The sequence below is a fragment of the Epinephelus fuscoguttatus genome, linkage group LG17, assembly GCF_011397635.1.
Source record: "Epinephelus fuscoguttatus linkage group LG17, E.fuscoguttatus.final_Chr_v1".
Lineage (NCBI taxonomy): Eukaryota > Metazoa > Chordata > Actinopteri > Perciformes > Serranidae > Epinephelus > Epinephelus fuscoguttatus.
In genome coordinates this window covers 39,862,516-39,888,902 of record NC_064768.1, presented here as the reverse complement: position 1 = coordinate 39,888,902, position 26,387 = coordinate 39,862,516, and the positions used below count along the sequence as shown (strand labels likewise).

The window sequence follows — 26,387 nt, the reverse complement described above, 5'->3', positions numbered from 1 at the left end:
AAGCTGCTACAACTGACCATAGAAACTGCACTTGCCCACCCAGGCACCACACTGCTCTACGTTACTTTTATGTGGCTGGTCCATTTCTTCTTCGCTACATGCAGCTCCACGGCCGAAAATGAATGGCTCATTGTACCAGAGGCACTGCGACACAGCAGAGCAACCCTGTGTGTGTTTTACATTTCACATTATAATAAGTAAATCACATCACTGCATCATGTAGCTGAAACAGTCCAGGTAATGACGTTAGTACCAGTTAATATAGAGTACGCTTCCAAACAAACAGCATTATCACAGCTGGTAAAACTCAACACACACACACACACACACACACACACACACACACACACACACACACACACACACACACACACACACACACGCACACGGTGAAGCTGCCAGTGAAGCCACACCTTGCAAAGATGGAGTCAGTGCAGCAGGTGAAAAACCCTCCTTGCTCTGCCTACGTGATGCGACACGACCACGCATGAGTAGAGGAGGATATAACTACTCCTCTACTTATACTGGAACTCTTGGTAAAGTTAGTTTCATGCTCGCCATGACTCTGATTTCAAGGGTCAATGTCAAAGGAATATTTTAGAAACATCCGTGGATGTATCACAGATGTGAGATACTGTAAGAGACAAGTGCATTGCCTACCTCATCAGAGAGACCTCTGTGTCAGGTGAGACAGCGACATGCCTCCACTGGAGCAGCAACAGCACACTTAGAAGGTGCGGTGATGTATGTGTTATATTAAGTGTTAAATCCCTGTACACTCAGACAGCCATCACTCAGTACGTTTACATGCAGCTTGAGAAAATCAAATTGTTGTCTTAGTGCGACTGAAACCGGACTTTTAAATTCATGTAAACAGCTTAGTCTGACTGAAATTGGACTATCCATAGCTCGACTAACACGCCCAGATAATTCAATTGAAAATCAAACTATTGCTGCATGTATCCACTTCGTCCGACTGGAGTCAGACTCTGCGTTCTGCACACGCACCACTTTTTCTTTCGCGGGCTTTCACCCTGAAGAAGAAGGAGATGACGTAGCAGCAGTTCAGTAACTTCCGGCAAAACAAACAAACAAACACCATGGCGACTGAGAAGCAGAAGACACACTTCTGGTGGGACGAGGACACCACATTCATGCTCCGCCATCTTCGTTTGTCGTTAGTTTCCTCTTCGGGTCAACCGCAACTAGTTCAATACACACTATAGTAAAAAGGACACAGTGCCACCTATCGAGGCGGAGTCAGACGTACTTGGTCAGAAATTTGATTTTTTCTTCTGTATACTCAGACAAGACGAGAAGTCCGACTTGACTGATTAGCCGAGCTGTGAGCTCAGCTTGACTACTGCGTGCATGTAGACTTACTGACTGATAGCTCAGTGTTTGGTCAGTAATGTGGGTCTCACAGTTTCACCACTCAAACAGAACATACATCTGTGGAGTTCTCTCTCCTGATTGATTCAAGTGGAAACGGTGACAGAAATGTGGAGATCACATGTAATGACCAAAACTGTGTGTGTGTGTTCCACGTTTTTCTCCTCACTGACTTGGTCAATCCATGTGAAATTTGGCACAGTGGTAGAGGGTCATGGGAGGATGCCAATGAAGCAATATTACATCAATTGGCCAAAGGGGGGCGCTATAGCAACCCATTGAAATGTCAAACTTTGAATGGGCATATCTCATGCCCCGTATGTCGTAGAGACATGAAACTTTGCACAGAGATGCCTCTCCTCATGAGGAACACATTTGCCTCAAGAACCCATAACTTCCGCTTATATAGATTTTCCGCCATTTTGAATTTTTTGAAAAACACTTCAAATGTGACCGATCGCTGTGGCTCCCCCTGTGGACTAATGTTTTCTAATTTTTGGTATGACTAAGTCATGGTATGGTATGCTGTACTCAGTGAGTATGGACTAGTTTAAATAACTTATTCACATTTTTAAGAAATCTAATCTAAATGCCAACTAATGTGTTATATTTCTAATCTCTTGTCACGTTTAACTTACGTGTTTCAAAGGCATCCACATATTGTGAACATAACAGAGCACAACAATTGTAATTTCTTATAATGACAAGCTATATTTATGTGCATTCCTTATTTACACACAACTGATGATGATTGTTGTGTGTGTCTAATTATTTTTAATGTTGTATTTCCTGCCAAATGTAAAGACTCGTCAGGACCCTCTACACAGCAAACATGACATTTGTTCAGAGATTGTTTGCAGACCGTTTGGTATCATCAGACAAGGAATTCTGCTTTTGCATAACAGCAGTGAGGTTTTACAGTATGAAGAGAAAGGCAGGAAATATGATAAGGTCACTTTGCAAACAGTGAATGAGTTCAGCCCGCGGTCGAACAGTTTCAGTGTCGTTACTGGAATAAAATTCATGGTAGCCAGAGTGTCACAGCAGAGATGTGCGGTCAGCTGACTGAACTGTCATGCCTTTTCTCTTACTGTGTAATGAGAGAGATGTGGTGTGTGTGTGTGTGTGTGTGTGTGTGTGTGTGTGTGTGTGTCACAAAGTCACGGCCTCCAATGTAAATTCAGACTGTGTGACATTCTAAGCCCCTTCCTCCCCCTTGTTGATCTCTTCATCCCGCACTTTCATCGCGCCCTCTCATCCCAGCCTGCCTTACAGTAATCACCAGCCCCAGAAGCATCCATCTATCTATCTATCCATCTATCCATCCATCCATCCATCCATCCATCCATCTTTCCCTGCTTGTGTCTATTTGCTCAGCTGCACCTTCATTTATCACCGCTCTCCCTTCAACTGTTTCCCTCCTACTTTGCATTGATGTGCTTTTTGTGACCACTCTGGGGAATCATATCTACCACCCCTCCATCCCCTCTCCACCCCCTTCCTGTCCAGTCTTTCCTGTGTGTCTCTCCCTCTGGAGGAGCCCAGGTGCACACTGCAGAGCTGTATTAATAAATAAACAGTATGGGGGAGATTTATGATGCTCTAACGCCTCTCCCCGCCGTCCCCCGCCTCATGCTTGACGCACTGTGGACTCATCATCGGAGCTTAACGAATCCATCTGGGAGGATCCTCTGACATTTTCTCAGGAGGTGGCATGAGAATGAGCCGGGGCGGGGCAGAGGGGAGCCATTTCTAGTGTTTTATGAGAGCACCGGCCCATCCTCCACAGATGATTTAAAATTCACTGTAGCAACGCGCTCCTGCAGCGCTGGGCTCCCTCGTACCACACATCGTCACTCTAATATAAAGGCAGAGGTTTATTCTCTGATTGTCATCAAACGCCTCCTCTTATGTGCAAGACTGGATAGAACACAGTATGTTAAAGGGCCACTCCAACAATTTGTACACATCAGTTTACTCGTCAGCCTGTGAAAACATTTCTACGTCGTCTTATGTTGCTCTGAAGAAGCCTTCTAAAATCTGTGAAAATATAAGGAAACCCTGATGATGTCATCGAGGTTATCTCAAACTGGGCTTCTGCCTTTTGAACAGAAAGCCTGTATTACAAAGCCGGGGCGTGGCGTTTGAAAGCTGTGGGTTTTTATGCAGGAAGGGTCGAACAAAAGAAGCTATTGAGTTGCACTGTGTGAATTGTAGAGTCCATTATTTTTGGGGCCTGACCCTTACCTGAAACTAAAAGTGAGGATATCATTCTTCTTCCTTTTCAAAACCTGGTGCCTACATGACCCACAATGCAACTCGACCGCGGACAGTTGGGTCAGGTGACATCACTCGAGGCAATTTATCAGATCCCACGTAGCTCATGTAGCCTCTGCAACTCTAAAATGTTTTCGGGTGTTTTCACACTTGACTATCCAAGAGAACCAGACATCCTCGTGAGGGGGGTCTGAGTTTGGTTCACTTCAAGTCCGTGGTGTGGTTCGCTTAACCTGTGCACTGGGAACACAAAGCGCTCCAGGTTCACTTTGCTCTTTGCCGTTGTATTTGGCCCTCTAGATCACATGATGTTGACCTGGGACACTCAAAAAACAAGACGAAACCACTAGGGCTGTACCCAAATATTCGGATATTCGAATATTCATTTTTATGGGTAGGTATTCGTTATGAAAATTTGGTATTCGATATTCGTTTTTTTATTTACTTTTTTTTTTTTTTTTTTTACATTTTTTTTGGTGCTAAATGTAGTCTTTTTGTTGTTGGTAAATGTAGGTTATCAATAAAAATCAAAACTTTGCCGTGAACGAATATTCAAATATCTGTTATAAATTCTGCCGAAGGTCCGAATGTTAAAAAATGGTATTCGGGACAGCCTTAAAAACCATGTTGACGTTGGCCTGCAGCACTTACAAGGACGCAGGACAAGGTATAGTTTGGTCCACGGAAGATACTGCACGTCTCCAGATGTAAAATGCAGAATACATCAAATGGCAACAATCTACAGCACAGAGACAATTTTAAGTTCATCTGAAAGTGAGGAGCTTCATAACCTCACTGCAGCGCCACGTCAAAGTACACAAAACTATATCAAGGACTGAGTCCACATCAGAGCTGAAGTTGACCAGAAACAGAGCTGAGTCCTCTTTCAAATGAACTGTTAATGTGAACACAAAAAGAACTGAGCCCCTTTTCTGTTGGTCCACTTTTTGGTGCACTATAAGAGGACTGAGTTCAGTTAGAGAAAAAGAACTAAATGTGAAAACACCTTTATACAACAGGGATTTCCGGGCTCAAACTAATGCAGAGGTGGTACCATGCTGATCCTGTGCACACACACATGCATCGCACTGTCAAGTGGCTCAAGGAAACCCTTTTTACAAGCGTCATAGTTTAGGACCACTAATTTTTTTGTTTAAAAAAAGGCAGTTCTTAATAAAATGTGGCCAAATTGTTACATGGACAGTTGGTGGTGTCTGTAATGTAAATTGTGGTCCTGTAAATATTTGTTTGTGTAGTGAAACAGCATGTCACATGACCTGTTAAAGCTGTTTGAGACTGAGAACATCACCACAAATACAGACTCCAAGCGTTCACACAGACAGTGGTGCTGCTGCAGAGCTGCCTGCTGCTGTAACTGCTGTATTTCCACAACTGAAAGCCAGTGATCCACATAAACAACTACATTATCAACAACATGATACTGCAAATATTTCACAACACAAAGCCCCATGTTAACAAATTACGGGATTCTATCCACAGAAACGTTGTCAGGGGACTTTTACTTTGAAGCAGGAAGTGTTGAGCCAAAAATAAATACTTAAATGTCAGTGACATTATCAAAACACCATTTTCTTCACTGCCTATTTGATGCTGAAAACACAGCGAGACTCCTTTTCTCTAGATGTTCTGCAGCCGAGCAGCAGCTGAGCCCACCTGCGGTCCATGCGTTAGCTGTCTATCCGTAAAGTGTTCAGGCTAATGTTACCTTTTTCAAAACACCTACTGACGACCCCACACCGTTGATTCCTGTTCAAACTAGTGATTCTCTAGACATGCATAACTTTTCCTTTCACTCCTCATCAAAAACAGTCCCACTCTGTTAAGTGTCCCACCATCTGTTGGTTCGTCCAGTCCTGATCCACAATCATTGGTTTTAGTAGACTTTAAACGGCGGACACTGAGGTGAGCATAAAACACTGGGTGTTTTAAGCAAATAGTCAAATCAGCATGCTAACACGCTCACAATGCTAATCCAAACAAGTGTAGCAGGTATGATGTTTACCGTCTTAGTTTAGCATGTTAGCATTATGCTAACACAACATGTTGTTGTCTTTGCAGATATTTGGTCATAAACCAGACCTGAGCTGATGATTGGGCAAGATGAAAAGACAAAGATCAAAGTCTTTACAGTTCATCATCTGGGGACTGATAATATCTATACCAAATATAATCCAATAAATTAGGGTTGTCCCTGACCCTTAATTATATCAGTCAAATCAAATTTGGCTGTTCGATTTAAATATTCGACCATTCGTCCCTTTTTTGATGTTCACGTAATATAGTAAACAAAACAAGACCTCAGAGCTAATGCAGGCTAACAATGCTAACTGTGACCAGAAATGTTCAACAACATTTTTTGCTGACCCAAGATAACAAGCAAAAGCCTGAGACTGTGTCAAATTAAGTTGCTGTGAGCTGTGAATTTAGGGCAGAAGATGACGTTATCTCAGAGCCTGATGAGGCGTAACCTCTCTTCCTCTGGGCAGCTGCCTCCATCTCACTCAGATTAACCCAACTGCAGCTGTCTGTACTGTAGAGCAGTGTGAAAGTGAGAAGCGCTAACTCTCAGTCAGTGTGCAGTGTACACCTGGGGACATCTGGGGACTTTCCAAAGTACGTGGGTTTGACAGGGATTACTGTACAAATTTTGGTGCATTACTTTTCGTAGGACAACATACGAACAGAGCCAGTAGATTAGGTTTTTAACAACCAAAAATATCTGCCATGTTTCCAGAAGTATTTGAGATATTTACAGATATCTGAGAAGGGTCCTGGTCCAGTCTCTGGACACTGCCGCTCTGTCTAATGTCACAGGTATTTTGTCAGCAAGCTGGCGAGTTGGCAGCCATGTCTGTATGATGTTCAGTGTTCAACAATGTGTGACTCAGCTGGAATGAGCGCTACTGTCTATCTGCCTGTCTGTCTGTCTGTCCCACTTGCTGACCTAGTTGATCTACAGTGTTGTTGATCAGGTTTCCTGAAATTCAGAAAAAAATATCTGCGGGACAAAGTGCCAGAGGGGAGGATGTACTCAGGCATCGAGCAGCGTGTGTTGTCTCAATATAGGAGACCCACAGATTTTAACACCCACCTAGAAAAACACACACATCCTGCCGTCATATAGATCTAAAGCCCGTGGCATCTATGTAGGAAGTGAAGTTTTTGTTCAGGAAAAGCTTGTGGGACTGTGTATGCGTGCACACACCTAAGTCCACACATATGTGTGAAGTGGAAAAACACACCTCACTGCCACATTAAAAGCAGGCGGTGGGTGGTGTGAACCAGACACAGAGACACACATGGTCCAGCTTACATTCACTGGGCTGCTGCTGTGGCACAGACACACAACCGTTTACAATCAAAAAAACTTTAGTTACCACATTCAGCGAGCTAAACTGAAGTGTTGAGAGGAAGGTCTCCACAGAGTAAACCTAAAGGCGCGCAGTGAAAGTATGCAAAACCAAAAAGCCAGAAAGGGTTTACCACTTTTCTCAGAGGAATGTAATTGTTAGGAACCAGCGGTGCCCACATAAAGGCCAATTTCCTGAGCCTTGTGCTGTGTGTGCTTTGCTCTGAATGAAAGCAGGCACCTCTGGGCCCTGGAGCTATGTGGAAACAGATAAACCTGATGGGGCAGAGCGCAGGGAGTAAACTTCCTCCTCTTGTCTGAAACAGAATCTAAAAAATACCAACACATTTGATACTTATTTTCACGGCAACTGGTTTGACGGGTTTCTTGAGGAAGAACAGGCCACATGAAAATCCCTCAGTCAGTTTTATCTTAGCATAAAACTGGATGACATTACGTGTTTAGTTGCTCAGTTGAACTACATTAGCAGTCAATGTGTCAGCAGGCCCCACCAATCACCAAGCATGAGAACCTATTGATCCATTGGCTGATTGATGAGGAGGCACTGGAGCCATCCCGCCCTCCTCCAGCAGTCAGAAACCATCAACTTGAATGGTTGATTTGGGATTCAGGCACAGCCGTGCAGTTGTAATGAAACCAGCAGAGTATCTCACCTAATATTACCTTGTTCAAGTTTAGCCGAGAGCCCATACCTTACTTTAACGGGGCTTCTGTCCTTCTTTAAATGTCTGCAGTCAGGGTGTGCCATATCATATCGTCTAATACTGGTATCATTTTTAATATGATATGAAAAATTCATATCGCGATATTTGGACTTTTTGACATATTGACGTGAACAACAAACATGATTGAAAGTGAAATTATCAGCGACTCCTTGGTGGTTCCAGTAAAAAGAGGAGCAGCTTCAGTAGTGTGGAATAAACTGTGGCGTCCTGAATGTTTTCCTTCTCTTAGCGCTCAGAGGGAACTCATTCAGCGGCTCCTCTGGCAGCAGCACAGCGTCTCTCCCTCCGTTGTTGTTCACAAACTAAAGACATGACAGATCATTTCTCTTTAGATATGTGTAACATGTGTTAATATGGTGATATTATTTTCGGGCCATATCACCCACCCCTAGTCTGCAGGATGGCTCTCCAACAGAGACGACTCCTCACTGGACAGCTCCTAACCTTGACTTTAACCTAACCCAAACCATTAGTCACTCCTGCAATGCTATCCTGGAAACTGATCCATTCTAATGAGGACTATCTAAGCACACATAGCTGTCCGCCTGTTAAACCCTGTGGCAACACCCCAGTGTAAACACAGTGTGCCCGTATGTGTGTGTGCATAATCAGCTGGACAAGTCAAAAGAAACTGCGAGAAAGAAAGGAGAGGAGTGAAGACTGACAGAGGAAGAATGTGAGAGACAAAGCCAAGTGCATGTAATCCAGTCCAGCATGGCAGAGTGGTGAGTGACCAGTGCAGTGATGTGAGGGGGGGTGGGGGGAGATGAGTGCATGTTTTGACTGCCATTATCGAAAGTTGCACGGTTGAAAATCAAATGCAAATCTGACATGCAAAGTGCTCAATCAAGATTCAAGTCTGGCTTGGTACATCCAGGAAAATGAGGGGCAGTGGCTCGCCCCATAACGACACCACAAGACTCTGATAACACTCATAATGGAGCATATGAGGAAGCTATGTGAATAAAAATGTGAGAAAACAGTTAAGTGTTTGATTCATACCCACATTTGATTTTAATGTAAAGCTGCTCGTGTTGCTCTTATCTCTGTGGATAAACAAGCAAAACTAAAACGCAGATTTTCCAGTAGAGATTCCTTCAGACAGTAAAATCTGAAATGAGTCTGAGACGACCATCTATGGTTGTGTATAGACACAATCTATTCCCATAAGAAAACTAAGGTAAATCCTAACAAAGTAAACTTACAGCATTTTTACATTGTAAACCCCAAAACATCCATGACAAAATTAATGCTAAGTGACAGAAAATACTACTGAAATGGGGAAAAGTAAGACCAGAGATGTCTCTGCTTGGACCGACAACAAGGTGGGACGGTAACTGAAAGGAACACAGGAGTATAAGGTTGTCAAGGTGTCTGAAAACAGATTGGGAGTCGTTACAAAGCAAATACAGTGACATATGAGAGCGGGAGCATTATCCATCACTGGAGAAAGCCATGGTGATGGGAAAGGAGTACCAACACAAGAAGGACGAAATCACAAAGGTATGTAGGCCTCACTATATTAAGTTTTGACTTGACAAACTAGGACTGGTGAGACCTGACCAGGAGGCAAACATGTGTGTCTGTGTCATTGTTTCCAAAGGTGCGGTTCGCTTAGAGTGGGAAATGCAAACGGACTATCCAGCGAACCAAAGAGAGGAAGTGACATAGAGCACATTGCATTTTGGTTTTGTGGTGACCAAGCCAGCTGAAGGGGACTGATTTCCGTTTTCAGTCCTGGCCAATCGATGAGCCGGGTTTTCTTCTTCCTCGTGTTTTTTGTCTTCCTGGTCAGTGGTCGTTTCAGGCAACACCGCCCCCAAATGAGCAGCAGTTGTAACTGCGTGACGTTGTCCAGGTGGTTTGGTCCGCTTTAAAAAGTGCAGTGTGAAATAGGGTTGTGCCAATGGGCGATCCGATCGCCCATCGGCGATAGAAGGGTTGTTTCACGATGTCTTTTTTAAATGACGATGCAATCACGAGGTGTGGGGGGGGAGACAGTGCGTGTGTGGAGCATGCTGACGAGATCGAGGCTGAACGAGGCTGAGTGAGAGGAGACAGAGGGAGGCTGCTTAGTGAGAGAGCGGAGGGTGGGGGTGGGGATCAATGCCTCCGCCCGCTCGACACAAGCATACTTGGGAGTACTACAAGCGGAGCGGACTCCGCGAGAAATGTCCGCAGTCATTCGGGCTTTCATAGTCGAGCACACTTCCACGTTGTAGTTTCCTGTAAAAATGTCTGTGAAAAATCCCCACGATGTGAAAAATACATGCCGAGCAGTCACTGGTGCGTGGAGCAGAGTCCGCACCGTCGTAAAATCTGAGCTTTGCGTGCACAGGGCTTGCGGACGTCCGCTTTGAGTCCGCGTGGACCTCCGCGGAATCCGTTCCGCGTACGTTCCGCCCGAGTATGTTCGGGCCTTAACGCGCATGTCGCGGAGCGGTGAACAAACCAAACAACACAATGTCAGGAGAAATTGAAAAGATATGCCGTCTATGTGAAGTCAACTTGCTAATTAAGGAGCCATTACATGTTTAAAAGTTTTATAAAGCTGCTCAAACGCCAAACAGAGGCTATACGTGAACGTTTCAGCGGCGACGCGTAATAACGACCCCCCTCCCCGGCGATGACATCGTTCATCGGCGATTTCACTAGATGGCGATAGGACGATAGGATATGGACAAGGTCGCCCAACTCTAGTGTGAAAGTGAACCAAACCAAATGAAGGTGTGAAATTTTTTGGCATTCCCCGCCCAATCAAACCGAGTCCCCGGACTATCCTGGTGTGAATGCGCCCTAAAACACACCCCTGGAGTTTTCAGATGAAAACAGGGTCAGAAGCATTTCCAAAAGTCTCCGTCTAAGGGGAGTGTGGACTCTACACTGTTAACCCCAAACCATCCATGACACAATATTTTAATCTTAAATCACATTTGACCCTGATTGTCAAAATGACATAAGAACTCACCCCTTGTAAGCTTGACATATTTTTTTGTGTGTTAAGTCAACACTCTTTGAGCCTTGAGTTAATTTGACTAAAATGTATATAGCTGATTTCACTTATGTGAAATGTGTTTCAGGCCTGAAGCTGAAGAAAACGGTGTTTAGATGTGCTCTAAATCACTTAATTCAGACTTACTGTTACCTTAATTTAAGGCTCAGGTGTGTTTTGCAGCTCCAGGCAGATTATTTGAGAGCTTTTTGGCCAAAAACGTCTCTTTTGATAGTAAAGGTGCCGACACCTGTGTTAGACTGATGTAAAATTGACAGACAAGGGTCATGTGACACATTTATTTTGTGTCTGGTGTACTCAAAACTTTCATGTTACTGTATTGTGCTAAACCAAAAGTGTTAAGTGGAAGCTGTTTCCAGACAATATTAAGTTGAGTGAGTGAATAGGGTTTTAAGACAAGATAAGATAAGACTTTATTGATCCAACACTGGGGAGATCCACGTTACAGCAGCTCAAATAGCACAGGTAGAGAGGCAAGTTGAATGGCAACAGAATACTTACAGAATAAAGATGAAATAAAAGAAGATATATATCAGAATTAGAAAAATATAAAATATAAAGTGCTGAATTTTAGGGGTGTAACGATACATCGACTCATTGATTAACGATCCAATTATACTGATGCAAAATGAAAACATCGATCCATATCGTCATCTTAAAGATACACATTTATTTTGAAATTCACATAGCACGTCTGTGTCACCATTTCTGGGCAAGCGCGCCTCCGCTCAAACAACAAACAGAGCTCAGAAATAAAATGGTCAAATCATATTCTAGTTGTTTTTGTGAGTTGATGTAAATGATTGTGTTAGATGGGCATATGATATCGCGTCATATCGATCGCAGGCTCCTGAATGGAATCGAATCAAAATCGTATTGTGACAGACTTTGTGATATCGGCAAACATCGTATCGTCATCCAAACAAATCGATATAATATCGTATCGTGATTAAGCTGGTGATTTACACCCCTACTAAATTTAGACACAACTATACACTCAATACTATTAACACTATATGCACTTGTGCACATATGGAAAAAAGAATATGTATAAGATGACAGTGTAACAGGGAGCTATGAAATGATGTAAGATATGTGAAATTGTCTTTAAGAGGTGAGTGAATGAAAGTTTTGCTGAACACATGGTTTTACTTTTTAAATTGCTTGCTGTCAGCCTGTAAGGAGCACACCTCAGCATGAGCCCTGCTCTCCACTAACACTGACCACAACCAGGGAAACACTGTGGAAGCACATTTCCTTGTTTATAACAAAGGTGCATCACTGCTGAGATTAAACAACTTATTTCTGGTGTATTTCTGTGCTAAAGATTCAGCAGAGTGTGAAACAGCCCATAAAACAAGACATTAAAGTGTGTCAGCCCAACAAGGTGTGTAAAGTTTAGCTGTTGTAAACACACTAAACACACAACATAAACAAGGCGCATTCAATGAGCTGCAGATGACACAGGGTGGTGTCTACCTATCACGTTACCTAATTAATTTCCCCATCCGGCATTTTAATGTCTTACCTTTATCTTCTCTGTCATGGTGAATGTCAGCTCGTGCACGAAGGGGTTTCTCCCCACTGTGGAGGCACGGCTGTTGGATGACTTCATCTCTGACGACACAAACTTACTCCCCGAAAAGAAACAAACAAAAGTCCAAAATGTCCCTCAAGTTAATTTAATTAGCAGTTCAGCTCCTGCAGAGTCTTCCTCAGCTCCCACTCCTCCTCCTCCTCCTCTGACTGGAGGACAGACTGATGCTGGCAGGGAGGAGCCGCGCGCACTAACAAGCTAGCTCCACGAAACGACGCGACTTCCGGTTGTGAAATTCAAAATAAAGCTCCCGTGGCGTTGTCTGTTCTTAATGCTGCGATGAAAAATTGTGTTTTCTCACAAAATAAGTAGCACATGTGCTGGAATAAAATATTTTTTTAATTGATATTGAAAACGTGCAGGCAAGTTTGAGTGAATGCCTCGTTACACAGCTTACAGTCTAGTATCATTGAGCATGTTTACATATAGAAAAAAAGAAATTCGTGATAACATTTCCCTAAAATTGAAATGAGAACATCTGAGTTACATTCTGAAACATACACACACCAGATTAAGCGTACAGGTGCTCAAACATTAGCAAATACAGTAAGCAGCATCGTGTTCAAGCTTTTATTTTGAAGGCAAAGACAAAATCTGACACCTGGTGGCACATGCGCGCACCCAAGCACACGCACACGCTCATGTCACACAAGTTTCCTCGTGAGTGGGCCCAATCCAAAACAATGTTAGGATAAAATCAATTCGTTTAAATCATTACAAATAAAACTAGATTTTTTTTTACATTTTATGCGCCGGAAATGTCACTTTAAACTAGTAATAATGCACCATAGATATTGCAGAGCTCCGGAAATGGTGTGATGTGATTTATTCAGTGGCGCCCACAGAAGTGTTTTCATCGGGTGGACAGATTGGGCCACCAAAAATCTTAGCATGGCATTCCCAACCCAAAAGCCGTAGCTGGATTTAAGGAATTTGGTTATGCTGGTGTAGTATATGGGCTAGTGGAAAACTACAAATACAAAATATGGAGAATTAAAGGAATCACACACTGATACACTTTGGTTTCATATTGTAGGGTTAAAGGTCCAGTGTGGAGGATTTAGGAGGATATATTGGCAGAAATGGAATATAATATAACCAAGAAGGTTTTCCTTAGTGTATATCACATGAAACTAAAAATCATTGTTTTTCGTTACCTTACAATAAGCCGTCTATATTTACATAGGAAGCAGGTCCTTGTCTGCGGGGATCGCCATGTTGAACCTCCATGTTTTACAGTAGCCCAGAATGGACAAACCGAACACTGGCTCCAGATAGGGCCATTTGTGTTTTTGTATTTTTTGTGTCGGCCACTGTATTTATTAGCCCTATTTTTTCTGAACATGAAACAGCTTTACACTGGGTTTTTACCAATTTAAATCACTCTGTTTTAAAGAGGAGGAGACCTCTGCAGCTGGTTGCAATCTGCAATTCTCACTGCTAGACGCCACTAAATGTCCCTCTATCTTATAAACTGCTCCTATCTGATGTACATAGACTAATGTCAGTACAGTTGAGTGCTACAACAATCCTGTTTTAATGTCTTGTATATCTGTATATACATGTGTTAGGTGATTTATAATTCTGTAAATAGGCTGGCTGACTGGTTAATGCTGACAGAGTGAACCTCTACTGACACCTGCAAATATAAACTATCTGCTTACTGAGGCTGCTGATTTACTACACAAACATTCAGATGTAGAAATGTAGAATACGTGCACATGAGCAGGTGTTTTGTTGTCCCCTGTTCCTCCATCAGTAAATATTACCTTTAGGACAACTGCTGGAGCAGGGTGGCAGCAGTCGTAGTGTTTGTTGTCAAACACCGTACAACCCAGTCAGGTTTCCATACCTGCACAGCTTGAATGTTACAGCTTGTCAAAACTGTTGTGCTTCCTCCATCTTACATAATAATACAACCAGAGAAAAGGTGGCCATAGATTTTAGGATTAAAAACCAGTTTCTGACATGGCCTAAACACTGTGTAAGCCTGGGAACAGACAACTTTTTGTGAATCAATGTTGTAAAGACACTGATAAAGACTGATCTGTAGGAACTACAGAGACATAAGGACGACTTACACCAGGTCACAGTGGTAACAAAAGGGGACAAAGTGTATTTTACAGCAGGTTAGAGCCTGGATTCGTGCAGCATGGACTTTGGCTCCCTCATGTGGAAGAACAATGGAAGGACTCCAACAACAGGCTAATGTTAGTGTGTTTACAAGTTGTAATCTCATGGACAAGACAAGAACAATCACTCCTATAATTTCAGGTAGCTGTGGTCCAATTTGCAGAACATTCAGACTATGATCAGATGAGTGCTGTGTATGAAAAGATAGTTTTACTTAGTTTACAAAATAGACTAATAACTATCCCATTTAACGGTCCACAGAGAAACAGATAAAAGCATTTTTTCCCCGTTTCCAGTCAAACTCTCAAAGAAGCAGCGTGTGTAAGATTGAGGGGGATTGCAGATTGCAACCAGCTGAAACTTCTCAGCGTTAGAATTCATTCAGTGGTCATTGGTCAGGAGGTTTTTACCGTGAGCCGAATTAACCACAGAGGTCTCTTTCTCTCCAAAACAAACAGACCAGCTGATTTCAACTGGTGAAAACACTGCATAAAGCAGTTTCATGTTACAAATCAGTGTTTTTCCTACGCTGTTTGGCTTGTCAGAGACAGGCCAGTAGCCCAGCATCTGCTAATGTGTGCTCACCTTATTTCTGACCCAGACATTCAGGAGATTTTTACCATCAGCCGAATTATCCACAGAGGTCTCTTCCTCTCCAAAACAAACAGACCCAGTTATTTAAACCAGTAAAAACACTACATAAAGCAGTTTCACATTAAAAAGTTGGTGTTTATCTGATGCTGTTTGGCACATCTGTGTCAGGCTGTGAGTCAAGCATATGCTATTCTGTGCTCACTTTCTTCTCTGATAACTTAAGATCCAGATGTTCAGGAGGTTTTAACCCATAGCTGAATTATCCACAGAGGTCTCCTTGTCTTCAAACAAATGAACCAGGTGATTTAAACTGGTAAAAATCATTGAATAAAGCAGTTTCACACTAAAAAAAAAATCTGTTTATCCAATGCTGCTTGTTACAGAGGGGCTGCTAACTACAGTAGCCGACATGAAAATGCAAATGGCTCTATCTGCAGCCAGTGTAAGGTATTCTGAGGTAACAAAAACACTACAGTTCTTATTTTCAGGTGATTATAAGCCAAAAAAATTACACACCTATATTCCATTTCTGCCAATATATGCCCCTAACATCGGTCATACACCTGTTCTTTATAGTACAAGTTTGAAGCTTTACTGATTAGGACATTACGCGTTTACTGAGAGAGAAAGGTATCAGTCCTTTAGGATATCTTAGCTTAATTAAACTAATCTCATATTAGCTGTTTATCATATTAACGTGGTGCAGAAAGAATGGTTAAATAAATTCAGTTTGTTTACTGTGGAGAAAGTTGTGTGCATCCATTGCTGTTAAAAGAAAACAGAAGAAGAGTGCAGAGAGATATGCACACACTTCAGCCAAACAATTTATTATTGCATCACAGTTCTTTTACATTTCCACAATCACAAAACAATCTTCCCAACACTCCCTCAACATTTCAGCCCTGCCTCTGCTTGTGTCTCGGATTTGTCTTGCAGAACACGTACAAACGTCCCCTCCGTCGAACAAAGAAACAGTCTTCGCAGCGCTTCTTCAGGGCAGACTTGGTTTTCATCCCTGCAGAGGGCTGGACGCAGGGAAGATGCTGACACTGTCCCAGCAGAGACGGTCCACACTGTGCGGAGGAGCCGGACGAGGGAGGCTGGATGGAGCTGACTCTGGCTGACGACAGGAGTAGTGTGTGTGGAGCTGAGGTGAGGGTGCAGAGACATCTGTAAGCACTAGCTGCAGGTGAGGAGAAGCTCAGATGTAGCCGGCTCATCTGGGCCACTTGGCGAGTCAGGGAGGCAGCCAGGTGCTTCAAGAGGAGGGGCGCCATGGTGTCAAGGGCTGCAGAAAGAGACAAAGACAAGTCATATATAACTGCAGCTACAAATCAAACTTATGTGATATGAAACTACATTTTTTTTGTGTCATGTTGTGATTCGACTTAAAGGTCCAGTGTGTAGGACTGGGGGGCATGTTGGCAGAATTGTTATTTAGTATAATAAGAATGTTATCTTTAGTGTATATTCATCTGGAAATAAGAAATGTAGTGTTTTTGTTACCTTAGAACGAGCCGTTTAAATCTACGAAGGGCACGTGTTTGCCATGAGATTAGCCATGTTGCACAGGCATGTTGCTACAGTAGCCCAGAGCAGACAAACCAAACACTGGCTCTAAATAGGGACATTTGCCTTTTTTGCGTTTTTGCCTCATAGTTAGCAGCCCCTCCAGGACCAGAGCGTCCCAAAAATATATATATTTTTTAAAACATGAAACTACTTAATGCAGTGTTTTTATTGGTTTTAAAAACGTGTTCTGGGGCGTTGGTGGTTTAGTGGTAGAGCAGGCGCCCCATGTACAAGGCTGCTGCCGCAGCGGCCCAGGTTCAACTCCAGCCCGTGGCCCTTTGCTGCATGTCACTCCTTCTCTCTGTCCCCCCTTCACGCTTATCTGTCCTATACATTAAAGGCTGAAAAATGCCTGAAAAATATCTTTAAAAACGTGTTCCGTTTGTTTTGGAAAGGAAAATACCTCTGCAGGTCATTTGGCTCCTGGTAACCGCTAGGGGTGGAAATCACCAGAGGATCCACAATATGATATCATCACGATGCTTAAGTCTTATTGCAGTTTTAAATATGTTGTGATATGCTGAGTATTGCAACAAAAGATATTGCGACATATCCCAATTTATAACCTTTGTTTCAACTGTAAATTTCAACTGTTCAACTCACTTAAGCCATTTTTTTTTTTTTTACAGGCAATTGATCATATATTTCTAATAGGCTACCTAAAGTTTAATTTGTATCTGTAATATCATTTATATAATTAAAAACAATGATACTTGTAATGTTGTAACTATATCAATCTCTGTCTCTATCAGAGACAACAGGTGAGCACACATTAACAGGTGCTGGGCTAACAGCCCCTCTCAGACATGCCAAACAGCATAGGAGAAACACTGATTTGTACCGTGAAACTGCTTTATTCAGTGTTTTAACTGTTTTAATCACCTGGTCTGTTTGTACTAAAGAGGAAGAGACCTCTGTGGATAATTCGGCTGATGGTAAAAATTTCTTGAGCGTCTGGATCATAAGTTATTAGAGAAAACAGGTTGGCACACATTAACAGGTGCTGGACACTCGCCGACATGCCAAACAGCATAGGAGAAACACTGATGTGTGATATGAAACTGATTTATTTTGTGTTTTCACCAATTTAAATCGCCAGGTCTGTTTGTTGTGGAGAGGATGAGACCTCTGTGGATAATTCGGCTCCTGGTAAAAACCTCATGAACAATGAACACTGCAGAAAATCAGACCCGTGGCAGTTTTAGCTGGTTGCGGTAATGACCGATGAATGCCCTTAGCTCCAGTAGCTGCTTCCCGTCAGATTCAAATATTTTTTTCCTCAAACGCGAAAATATAACTCACCACGAGATTAATTATTATATGAAAGTAAATGTAAACATACCAAAAATAGTGCTGCTTCATCAATATAAATATCCCAGGTGTCAATAGTCAAATCAGTACTGCTCAGCATGTGTATGAATCATGAGAATCTGCAACATACGCATACAGCAAGCTTCCTAAAATATTTAGCAACTTAATGTTAAGTCATGTGGAGCTTTATCTGACCCTGTATGACATATTTAAAGCTGTTACACATGTAAACACTACAGCCTGACTACACTGTCAGACAGCCATGCAACATGCCAAGGAGACAGCATGTCAGAGTTGACCTGATAGCGCCAGTACCAGACATAAAATCGGTCCACACACTGGTCCCGGACATGACACAGCCTCATAACAAAACCACAGAGCGTTAACAAACCTTTCAAGTATCCCCTGAAGCTTTAAAACAGGGAATATATCCCTGAATGTTGCGTTTTATTCGGCTCAACGGGACCGTGGTGCTCTTCTTGCTTACAGGACACAACAGCTTCCGGTTAGCGATAGCGCCGTTGAGTTATATGCCCTCAGTTTAGCCTGTCAGACAGTTTCCTTCTCCTGCTTTGCCTTCTCTTTCCATTAGCAGACCCTAAAATGCCATAAGTTTTACTCGTTATGTTTTATTACGTCTACTTAAATATTAGACTTTAACTGGAAACCTTCCTAGCGTGGAATACCGTGGAGAAGTGTGTTGAACCTGTGAAGCAAAACTCAGGGGAATAAAAATTCCATATATCGCACTCCGCAAAGCACCCTGGGAGAACAGGCTGTTGTAAACATGGCGGCCGCAGTGGGCAGACTTCTGTCCTTCAGTAGAAATGCTAAGGTGCTCGCTTCACCTCTGAGGCTGACAGCTGTACCTGTTCACCGCTACAGTGTGGAGGTGTCCAGCACCGGGGAGGCCATCACTCACACCGGACAGGTGAGCGTTAACGTGACTCTCTGTGATTGTGTCGTGACGGTATCACCTGGTGCCCTGACGTTAGCTTAGCATAGCTGCTAGGTCCATTACGTCCATTATCGGACAGCCCTCAAAGTGACTAAGTTCTTTTCCCTTTTCCTCTAATATTTGGAGTTCGGCCATTGTTTGCAACACGGCTGATATCCACTGTGATAAAATGTACCTTTGTTTGAAAGGACAGCTGATGTATTTGCTCTTTGGTGGTGCTAGCAAAACATAGTGCCCTCAAACGGACCTCCAAGTCAGCAGCAAAATAAGATGTTGTAACGTCACTGTTCTCCTCTCAGGTGTATGATGAACAGGATCCCAGGAGAGCCAGATTTGTTGGCAGACAGAAAGAGGTAAGTAATAACCAACTCACTTATTTATTTATTCAAATTTTAGTTTATATTAGCATATTGAAATTACAGTGCAGGTGCAGCTTTAGAAATGTGTCAGGTTTACATTGGTGCATCTGACATTTTATTCAGAAAAGACAGTAAAAGTAGAAAGATACTTATCCTAAAACAAAGGAAAAGGAAAAAACTAACACATTAAAAATTAAAAACACGTTAATTTAAGGATACTATTTCTTTAATATATTTATTTCGACATTTAAAAAAAATCAGAATACGTTGTAGACCAAAAAAACCTACAAAACAGAGACAAGCCATAAATCATTAACAGACTTACAATGAGAAACGTAAGTTAACATTTAATGTCTGAAAAGGAGTAGGCAGAAGTCCTAATCCCAATCCCAAACCACACTACTCCATCACTAACCAAACTACTACATAAATAAACTCTCCTCACCATCGATCAAACACACATTTACACCACTGCTCTTCTTAATACTTGAGAACCAATATTATCCCGTGAATAAAACAAATATGAAAACAGGAATTGAGAATACAGACAACAGTGTCACTCTGAGTGTGCTCCCTCTCATCATTTCTGTACCCTGTGGAAATACTGTCTTTGTACCTCTTTTTAAAATATATGTACAGAGAGAATGCACTAACACTAAACCTAAGGGACGTTTGAACTTACAGCACAAACACACACTGAATGTATAAACACACAAATGGATCAGAAATCATCAGAGTTGGGAAAGGAAAATGAGAAATAGTTTTCAGCTCCTGTATGGTTCTATATTTTCTGTCATTTAAGGTGTACAGTGAGAGGCAAGTTCATTAATCTAGTCTCCTGGGGATGCTGCATGTTGTGTTCTCCAATAATTGGAAAGCATTTTGTTGCTGCAGTGTTTCTTACAGTGGTTCAACTTTACAGTAACAGAAGTCATATCCATCTATGTCCATATTCTCGGGTTCTGCTCAATATGCGAGCCTATTGTCCTTGAAGTGTTTATATTACTGTATTTCCCAAATTCTTCTATCACTGAGCAGCTCCAAAGCATGTGCAGGAGATCACCCTCACTGACTTTACATCACTGACACAAGGCAGAAATGTTGCTGTCAGTTTTATGTGGCCTGTGGGGTGGGGGGTAATATGTTCTGTGAAATATATAAAATTGGAATTTGCCTGTGCTTTGTGGAGATGAATACAATCTGTGTCCTCCTCACTTAAAACACAACCTAGATCTTTCTCCCCATTCTCCTTTGTGGGTATTTTATCATAAAATAGGTAAGTTGTTATTAATGATTCCATATATATATGAGATGTTAGTGCTTTGGTTGTAGTACATGCCCTGCTACACATATATATAGCTCGTTTATTTTAAATGTAACCAGTTAACTCTGAGTGAGTTGAGTCTTGTTTGTGAAGTTATAATATGTGACAACTGTCGAACAACGTGACTGTCACTGGTACTTTTGTATTGTATCATACAGATATTTAAATCTGGTCAACATTGACATCTTGTTCTGAGATCTATTTCTGATCCCTGTGTCACCATATGCTCCAACAATGAATAGATGTTACAGAGGGTAGCCATCATAATCAAAACATCCATTAAAGTCTCATTGTGTTAGTTCAGACTCTGTGTTGGGTCACTTTCCCCCATATAAACCTTATATCACAAAGCTTTTAACGACAGAAATCACGTTTTATGTGTCAAGGTGAATCAGAACTTTGCCATCAAACTGGTGGCTGAGGAGCCAGTGACCGACATTGAGGCCAGAGTGGTGTCCTGTGATGGAGGTGGAGGAGCCCTGGGTCATCCCAAAGTCTACATCAACCTGGTAAGAGCCTGTGCAGACTAATGTGATGACATCATATCAGTCCATCTGACTTAATCATATTAGTGTGATAATCCAGCCAGATTTAATTGTGTTGTGTTATATTTTATATTTGAAGCCGGGGTTTGAAAATACCCCCTCCTCCTGCAGCCCCCCCCCCTCTGTCCTACGTCCTTCCCCACCAGATGACCACAGCATATCCATGTGCTTCATACAATAACCTAGTATTTCCCATACACTGATTTATTGAATCATGTTTTATTGTAGAGTTGCCTGCAGCACGTTTGCTCAGGCTCTACTTGCTCAGCTCTCTCTCTGTTTATCAGACCTGCGCCTCGCTCCCAGTCACTGTGGACAGCATCTGTAAACCACCTTCAGTCAACAGCTGTAGCAGCTTGAATTCGGCCACCACAAACCCCCCAGTGCTAGGTGTCACAGTAGTGGCTCTCACCTGTGTAAAGGCAGCAACAGAAAGTTTGCTAATCTGGCAGGGAGTCGGGGCTGCACTGGCTGATCTCAGATTGCTACAGCTGCTGATTGGGGGTCTGTCTCCAGAGCTGCTTTCTGCTCGCCTCCCAGCGAGGTGTTCTGTAGTGAGGGGAAGTGAGAGGCGGAGGACACACTGTGATTTGAGGCTTCAGCTAACGTCAGCTACATAAACATAAACTTGAATCTATAGCTCCGGTTAGCAGGAGGCTAAACTATTAGCAACATTTATGCTCCGTCTCTGAAATGCTTTGTGGATATCGACACATTTCATTTAGTTTATTGTCGGACTCTCTTTTTTTATCAGTCTGTGTTATATTAATGAAGGTTCATTAGTACGGTTTGTATTTCTCTGTAATGTAGCACAGTGTTAACAATGTTACTGATGCTATTCTTTCTCACACCTTCAACTCAAACCACCAAAATATATCATTTAATCATTACATTCATATCAGAAACATGCAGGAGACTAGTCCACTGATGGACCTAAGTGATGACTGTTGGTCGGTTTTACAAAGGTCCTGAATGATAGATACTAACTGATGTTGTTTGTCTCTCTTTCTGCAGGATAAAGACACAAAAGTGGGCACGTGTGGCTACTGTGGATTACAGTTCAAGCAGAAGCATCATCACTGAAACGTTTCCTCTGTCTTTGCTTCTCTGTGTAAATTGCCATATTGGTTAATAAATTATATGTTGTCTGTCCGTCTGTCTGAGCGTGAATTCTTTTGAGTGAAGCCTGTTTAAAGCGACGCTGTAGCACTGATGTCGTCTATAAAAACATATGTGCAGGGAACATATGCAAATGTTGCTTTGAGGATTGTTTATGTGAAGGGTACACATTAAATTTCCTCAGTTTTTGGTGATGTAGTGCAGCAGTGTAACTGAATCTGGGTTACTTATCCAGTGTGATTGTTGGGTGCAGTTCCCCCTGTGCCAGGCAGGGGTCAGCAGTGTCCTGCACATGTGTTTGCTCTGGTTCAAAGACAGTGAAGGCTCTCATGTTGAGAATAAAAGCCAAGTTTTAGATGTTGTTTTCCACTGCACGAACCAGAGCTGTGGTTTGTGTGTAGTAAAGCTTTAAATGGTCTGAACTCTAATAAGAGCTGATAAAAGTTGCACTGCAGCTTAAAAATCGGCCTCATTGTTATCTGCATTAGTTTTTCCTGCATCTTGGAGCACATGAATTACTGATCACTTGTGATAACAGTGCTTTGAACTCTCCTATATCAATAAACAGCTGCGCTCAAGAGTTGTGTTTACTGTAAGGAGCAGTGAGAGAACCTTAGCATTCCTTGTGCATCGGCCCCTCGCAGCCTGCGATGTAGAGTCTCGCTCTGCCAAGCCTGGAGGACATCAGGAGGGAGCCAGCCTGATAAGACACAGTAGCGCGGAACAATACATGTTTGAAGAAGATCATATATATATTTCATCGGGCTTATTCTCCATAGACCTCTGCATGCCAAATTGGCCTGCGCTTGGCTCAGGCTCCAGACAGCACTAGCCTGTTCTGTCCCCAGTGATGCAGCCAGTGGAACTGCATTTTCCACACCATGGAGCTCAGGTTGCGAAGAGTAGTCAGGCTGATATAATTGGCCCTGGTGACTCCTGGAAGTGAAGCTTATGCTGTAGTTAACCTCATCTATAGTCAGACCACTTTGGATGATTGAAGGGGAGAGAGGTGCATTGTTAAAGCGAGGCAGGCGAGCCGGGTCAGTGTCAGAGAGCTGACTGGTTGGTTTTGCGGTTGGTAAGTCTGAGTGGTTCAGAGGTGGTGGTTGGTTGAGTTGGAGGCGCTGCCGGGGGCAAAATCTTCAGATGAAACTGAGCATATGAATTGAGCTGAATTAAACAGCAGTGTGTTTTTGTGCTGGATTTAACCGTGCCGTTTAATTATTCACCGCTCTTAAACACATCAGCCGGAATGATAGAATATTCTTTAACATCATATATGTGAAGTCAATCCAGATTATGGAGTTGGATTCAATTTGCACGCAGACTCATTCATGGGTTCAACCTTAAACTGTCAAATCACCGCAGGGGTCTTTGGCTACATCCAGTTATCCTCTTTCTCTCAGTATGATATTAGATAATAATTGCAAATACAGCTCTTAAGCATAATGTGACCTGCACTGTTGGGTCAGAGCAGTCAGACAAAGATGGGCTCAAAAAGGATTGTAATCATATTGAAAATCTGCTCACTGCTGAGCCACACAATAGATAATGGAGTTAAATGCCAGTGGATTCCTTAACACAGCGCCCCTCCACAACAATCACTCACTCCACACAAAACATCCTCCTCGTCGCCGTAATTGCCCTATTAAAATATTTCTCCTTGAAGATGTGTCACATTACAGACCCTCAGGCTCATTATGGAGCTCCCTGCAGCCAATTATCTGAACCTCCGTGTCTAGAAGCCACTGTGACCAAAAGGGGCTCGTAGGCAGATCTGGGAGCAGCCCGCCCTCCTCAAATCTATACTTACTGTACGAGAGGCAAAAACAGAAAACTGACCTTTGGTCATTGTCTCGGGGCGACTCCACTCAGCTCCACTTTAGAGTCAGGTGACAGAGCTTCTGACCTTTACCATGGAAATAATGACTTGTACTTGTGCCAGGAGCTCAGAGGGTTACCGCAGGGAGCGAGACACCTCTGGCGACATGTGACAGTTTTTGGAGGAGAGAGTTTGCACTCAGCACTTTGATAGCCCCGGGAAACCAAAGTGTGTGTGACAAGACGCAAGAGACTTAGAACTGTGTGTATATGTATGCCAGAGTGTGTGTATGTGTGTGTCGGGGTATGCGACAGAGGCACAGACAGTGTTGAAAGGAAATAGGTGTCAGACGGAGGGTGCAGAGAGGAGTAATTTGAAGTTGTCAATACTTCCTGTGCAGACATTCCATCTGAAATTATAAAAGTCGAGGTGATTCGGAGAAAGGTCCGCAGAGCGCAGAATGAATGGAGCCAACAATTAATTCAACTGAAACATTAGTTTTCTGAGTGGAATAAAAAAAGTTTTCCTCTCGCCCCCGTGTCAGTTCTCCCATAAGACACAAAGAGCCAAATAACTGCTGGTGGTGTGAGCCAGACAAGTAAACAGTGGCTCTAACATTCCCCGACCTGTACAGCAACACACTGAGGCTTAATCACATTATATGGCCCAGGGAGCAGGCCTTCGTGTCAGACTGGCTGTTGAGTGGCTCGCTTGTGTGTCGAGAGCAGACAGAGGTGAGGTGAGACGAGTGGAGGGAAGGAGGGAGGGAGAGGAGGTGGAGGGGGGGTTGAAGAATGGGGGATGAGAGTTAGATGTGGGGTAAGGGAAGGGAAAGAGGAAGAGGAGAAGATGGGTGAAGGCTGGAGGAGTAGAGGGGGAAGTGTGAGAGATCAGTGGAGGAAGATGAGTGTGAAACAGGGAGGTGAGAGAGATGATGGAGGATAAAGCTCAAAAGTAAAAATGTAAAAACCTGACATATTCTCAGTTTTGATGGTGTTTTGCATCATAATTGTACTTTTTAAAACATCTTTATTAATTTTGAAGTTCACACCAGCATTCTTATACCTAATTGCCAAAATAAATGTTTATGTGTGGTTAGGGCAGGCACAAAAACCAACTGGCTACGGTGAGGAAAAGATCATGTTTTGGCTTAAAATACTCAGTTTCGGGGGCACTATCCCTGCTAGAAAAGCAGCGATGTCACGGTAAAAAAAAAAAACAACACTTTTCATTGCGCAATTCCTGCAGGAAAAGCAGCAATGTGTTGGTAAAAAACATCCACTTTTTGTGGCACAATATCCTCTAGAAAAGCAGTGATGTCTCTGTAAAAGACAACTGCTCTTGATGGCACAATTCCCGCTGGAAAAACAGCAAATTGTTGGTAAGAAAACAAAACAAAACAACAACAGCGGTTCATGCCACTATCCCAGCAGGAGATGCAGCAGTGTCTCTGTAGCGACAACCACTTTTGTGTTATATTGTCCGCTGGAAAAGCAGCAGTGTCTTGGTAAAAAAACAAAAACAACTGCATTTCCTGCCACTATTCTGGCAGGAAATGCAGCAATGGCTTTCATGGCACAATAGCTGCTGGAAAAGCAGTGATGTCTCTTAAAAAACAATTGCTTTTTGTCCCGGTATCACAGCGATGTCTCAGTAAAAAAAAAACACTTTCCGTCACATCATACCCTCTGGAATAGGCGACGGGTTGAAACGACACTGAAAACACCTGCAAAATCCTGCGTTTGGTGCCTAAAAAGTCGCTGGAAATGCAGCAATGACTCGTTAAAGCACATTTGCTTTTGTTGTGTCTTGGTCTCAAACAGTGGTCTGCAGTTAGGCAGGCGTCACGCCTAAGTGACACGCCATCCACCATGTCCTCCGCCTTGTGCTGAGAGTCAGCTCATATACTACTCTACTTTACAAACAGTGATATGATTTCTATGAAATGTACAAATGTATGTGTGGTTTGGAGAATCGTACAAAGCCAGCATTTTCTCCTGGTGACTGAACTGCTATTTTTAAACTTTACACAAGTAAGCGACGAGCTGGTGAACACTGAGGAGCAGTTAGCCATTAAAGAACACGACAGAAAAAATAAAAACAGAAGCAAAAGTAGAAAGAATATTGGACTTACATTTGCCAGGTAGCCTGAAACACGGCTCCAGAGAGGCCAAACATTTCCTCTTGAAGGTTTATTGTTGAGCTCGCTCTGATTTTGAAATGTAAATCCAAACAAATCATTTTAGTTGATTATT

At 42.7% G+C, this 26,387-nt stretch overlaps 3 protein-coding genes across 3 annotated transcripts in view; 1 reads left to right on the top strand and 2 right to left on the bottom strand.

Annotated features, from left to right (window-relative positions):
• lpcat1 (lysophosphatidylcholine acyltransferase 1) overlaps positions 1–12,568 on the bottom strand; it is a 34,037-nt gene extending 21,469 nt beyond the window's left edge. Inside the window, exon 1 of the mRNA XM_049602060.1 lies at positions 12,327–12,568. Coding sequence (XP_049458017.1) covers positions 12,327–12,413 — 87 coding nt within the window. The 5' untranslated portion in view covers positions 12,414–12,568. The remainder of the gene's footprint in view (positions 1–12,326) is intronic.
• A 3,365-nt stretch (positions 12,569–15,933) lies between these two features.
• mrpl36 (mitochondrial ribosomal protein L36) lies at positions 15,934–18,541 on the bottom strand. Its single transcript, XM_049602194.1, has 2 exons — positions 18,397–18,541; positions 15,934–16,410 (listed from the first exon to the last, which is right to left on the bottom strand). Exon 2 carries the CDS (start codon positions 16,397–16,399, stop codon positions 16,019–16,021), a length of 381 nt encoding a protein of 126 aa, XP_049458151.1. The 5' UTR covers positions 16,400–16,410; positions 18,397–18,541; the 3' UTR covers positions 15,934–16,018.
• Positions 18,542–18,762: 221 nt separating this feature from the next.
• ndufs6 (NADH:ubiquinone oxidoreductase subunit S6) lies at positions 18,763–22,343 on the top strand. The gene is made up of 4 exons (XM_049602191.1): positions 18,763–18,936; positions 19,263–19,316; positions 21,033–21,155; positions 22,206–22,343. The coding sequence occupies exons 1-4, from the start codon at positions 18,793–18,795 to the stop codon at positions 22,272–22,274; spliced, it is 390 nt and encodes a 129-aa protein (XP_049458148.1). The 5' UTR covers positions 18,763–18,792; the 3' UTR covers positions 22,275–22,343.
• Positions 22,344–26,387: the final 4,044 nt, after the last annotated feature.

Excerpts from the sequence above, each read along its gene's own strand:
- mrpl36 (XM_049602194.1), bottom strand. The coding sequence starts at position 16,399 with ATGGCGCCCCTCCTCTTGAAGCACCTGGCTGCCTCCCTGACTCGCCAA.
- ndufs6 (XM_049602191.1), top strand. The coding sequence starts at position 18,793 with ATGGCGGCCGCAGTGGGCAGACTTCTGTCCTTCAGTAGAAATGCTAAG. Across the intron at positions 18,937-19,262 it reads CCATCACTCACACCGGACAG|GTGTATGATGAACAGGATCC; the intron begins GTGAGCGTTAAC and ends TTCTCCTCTCAG. Across the intron at positions 21,156-22,205 it reads CCAAAGTCTACATCAACCTG|GATAAAGACACAAAAGTGGG; the intron begins GTAAGAGCCTGT and ends CTCTTTCTGCAG.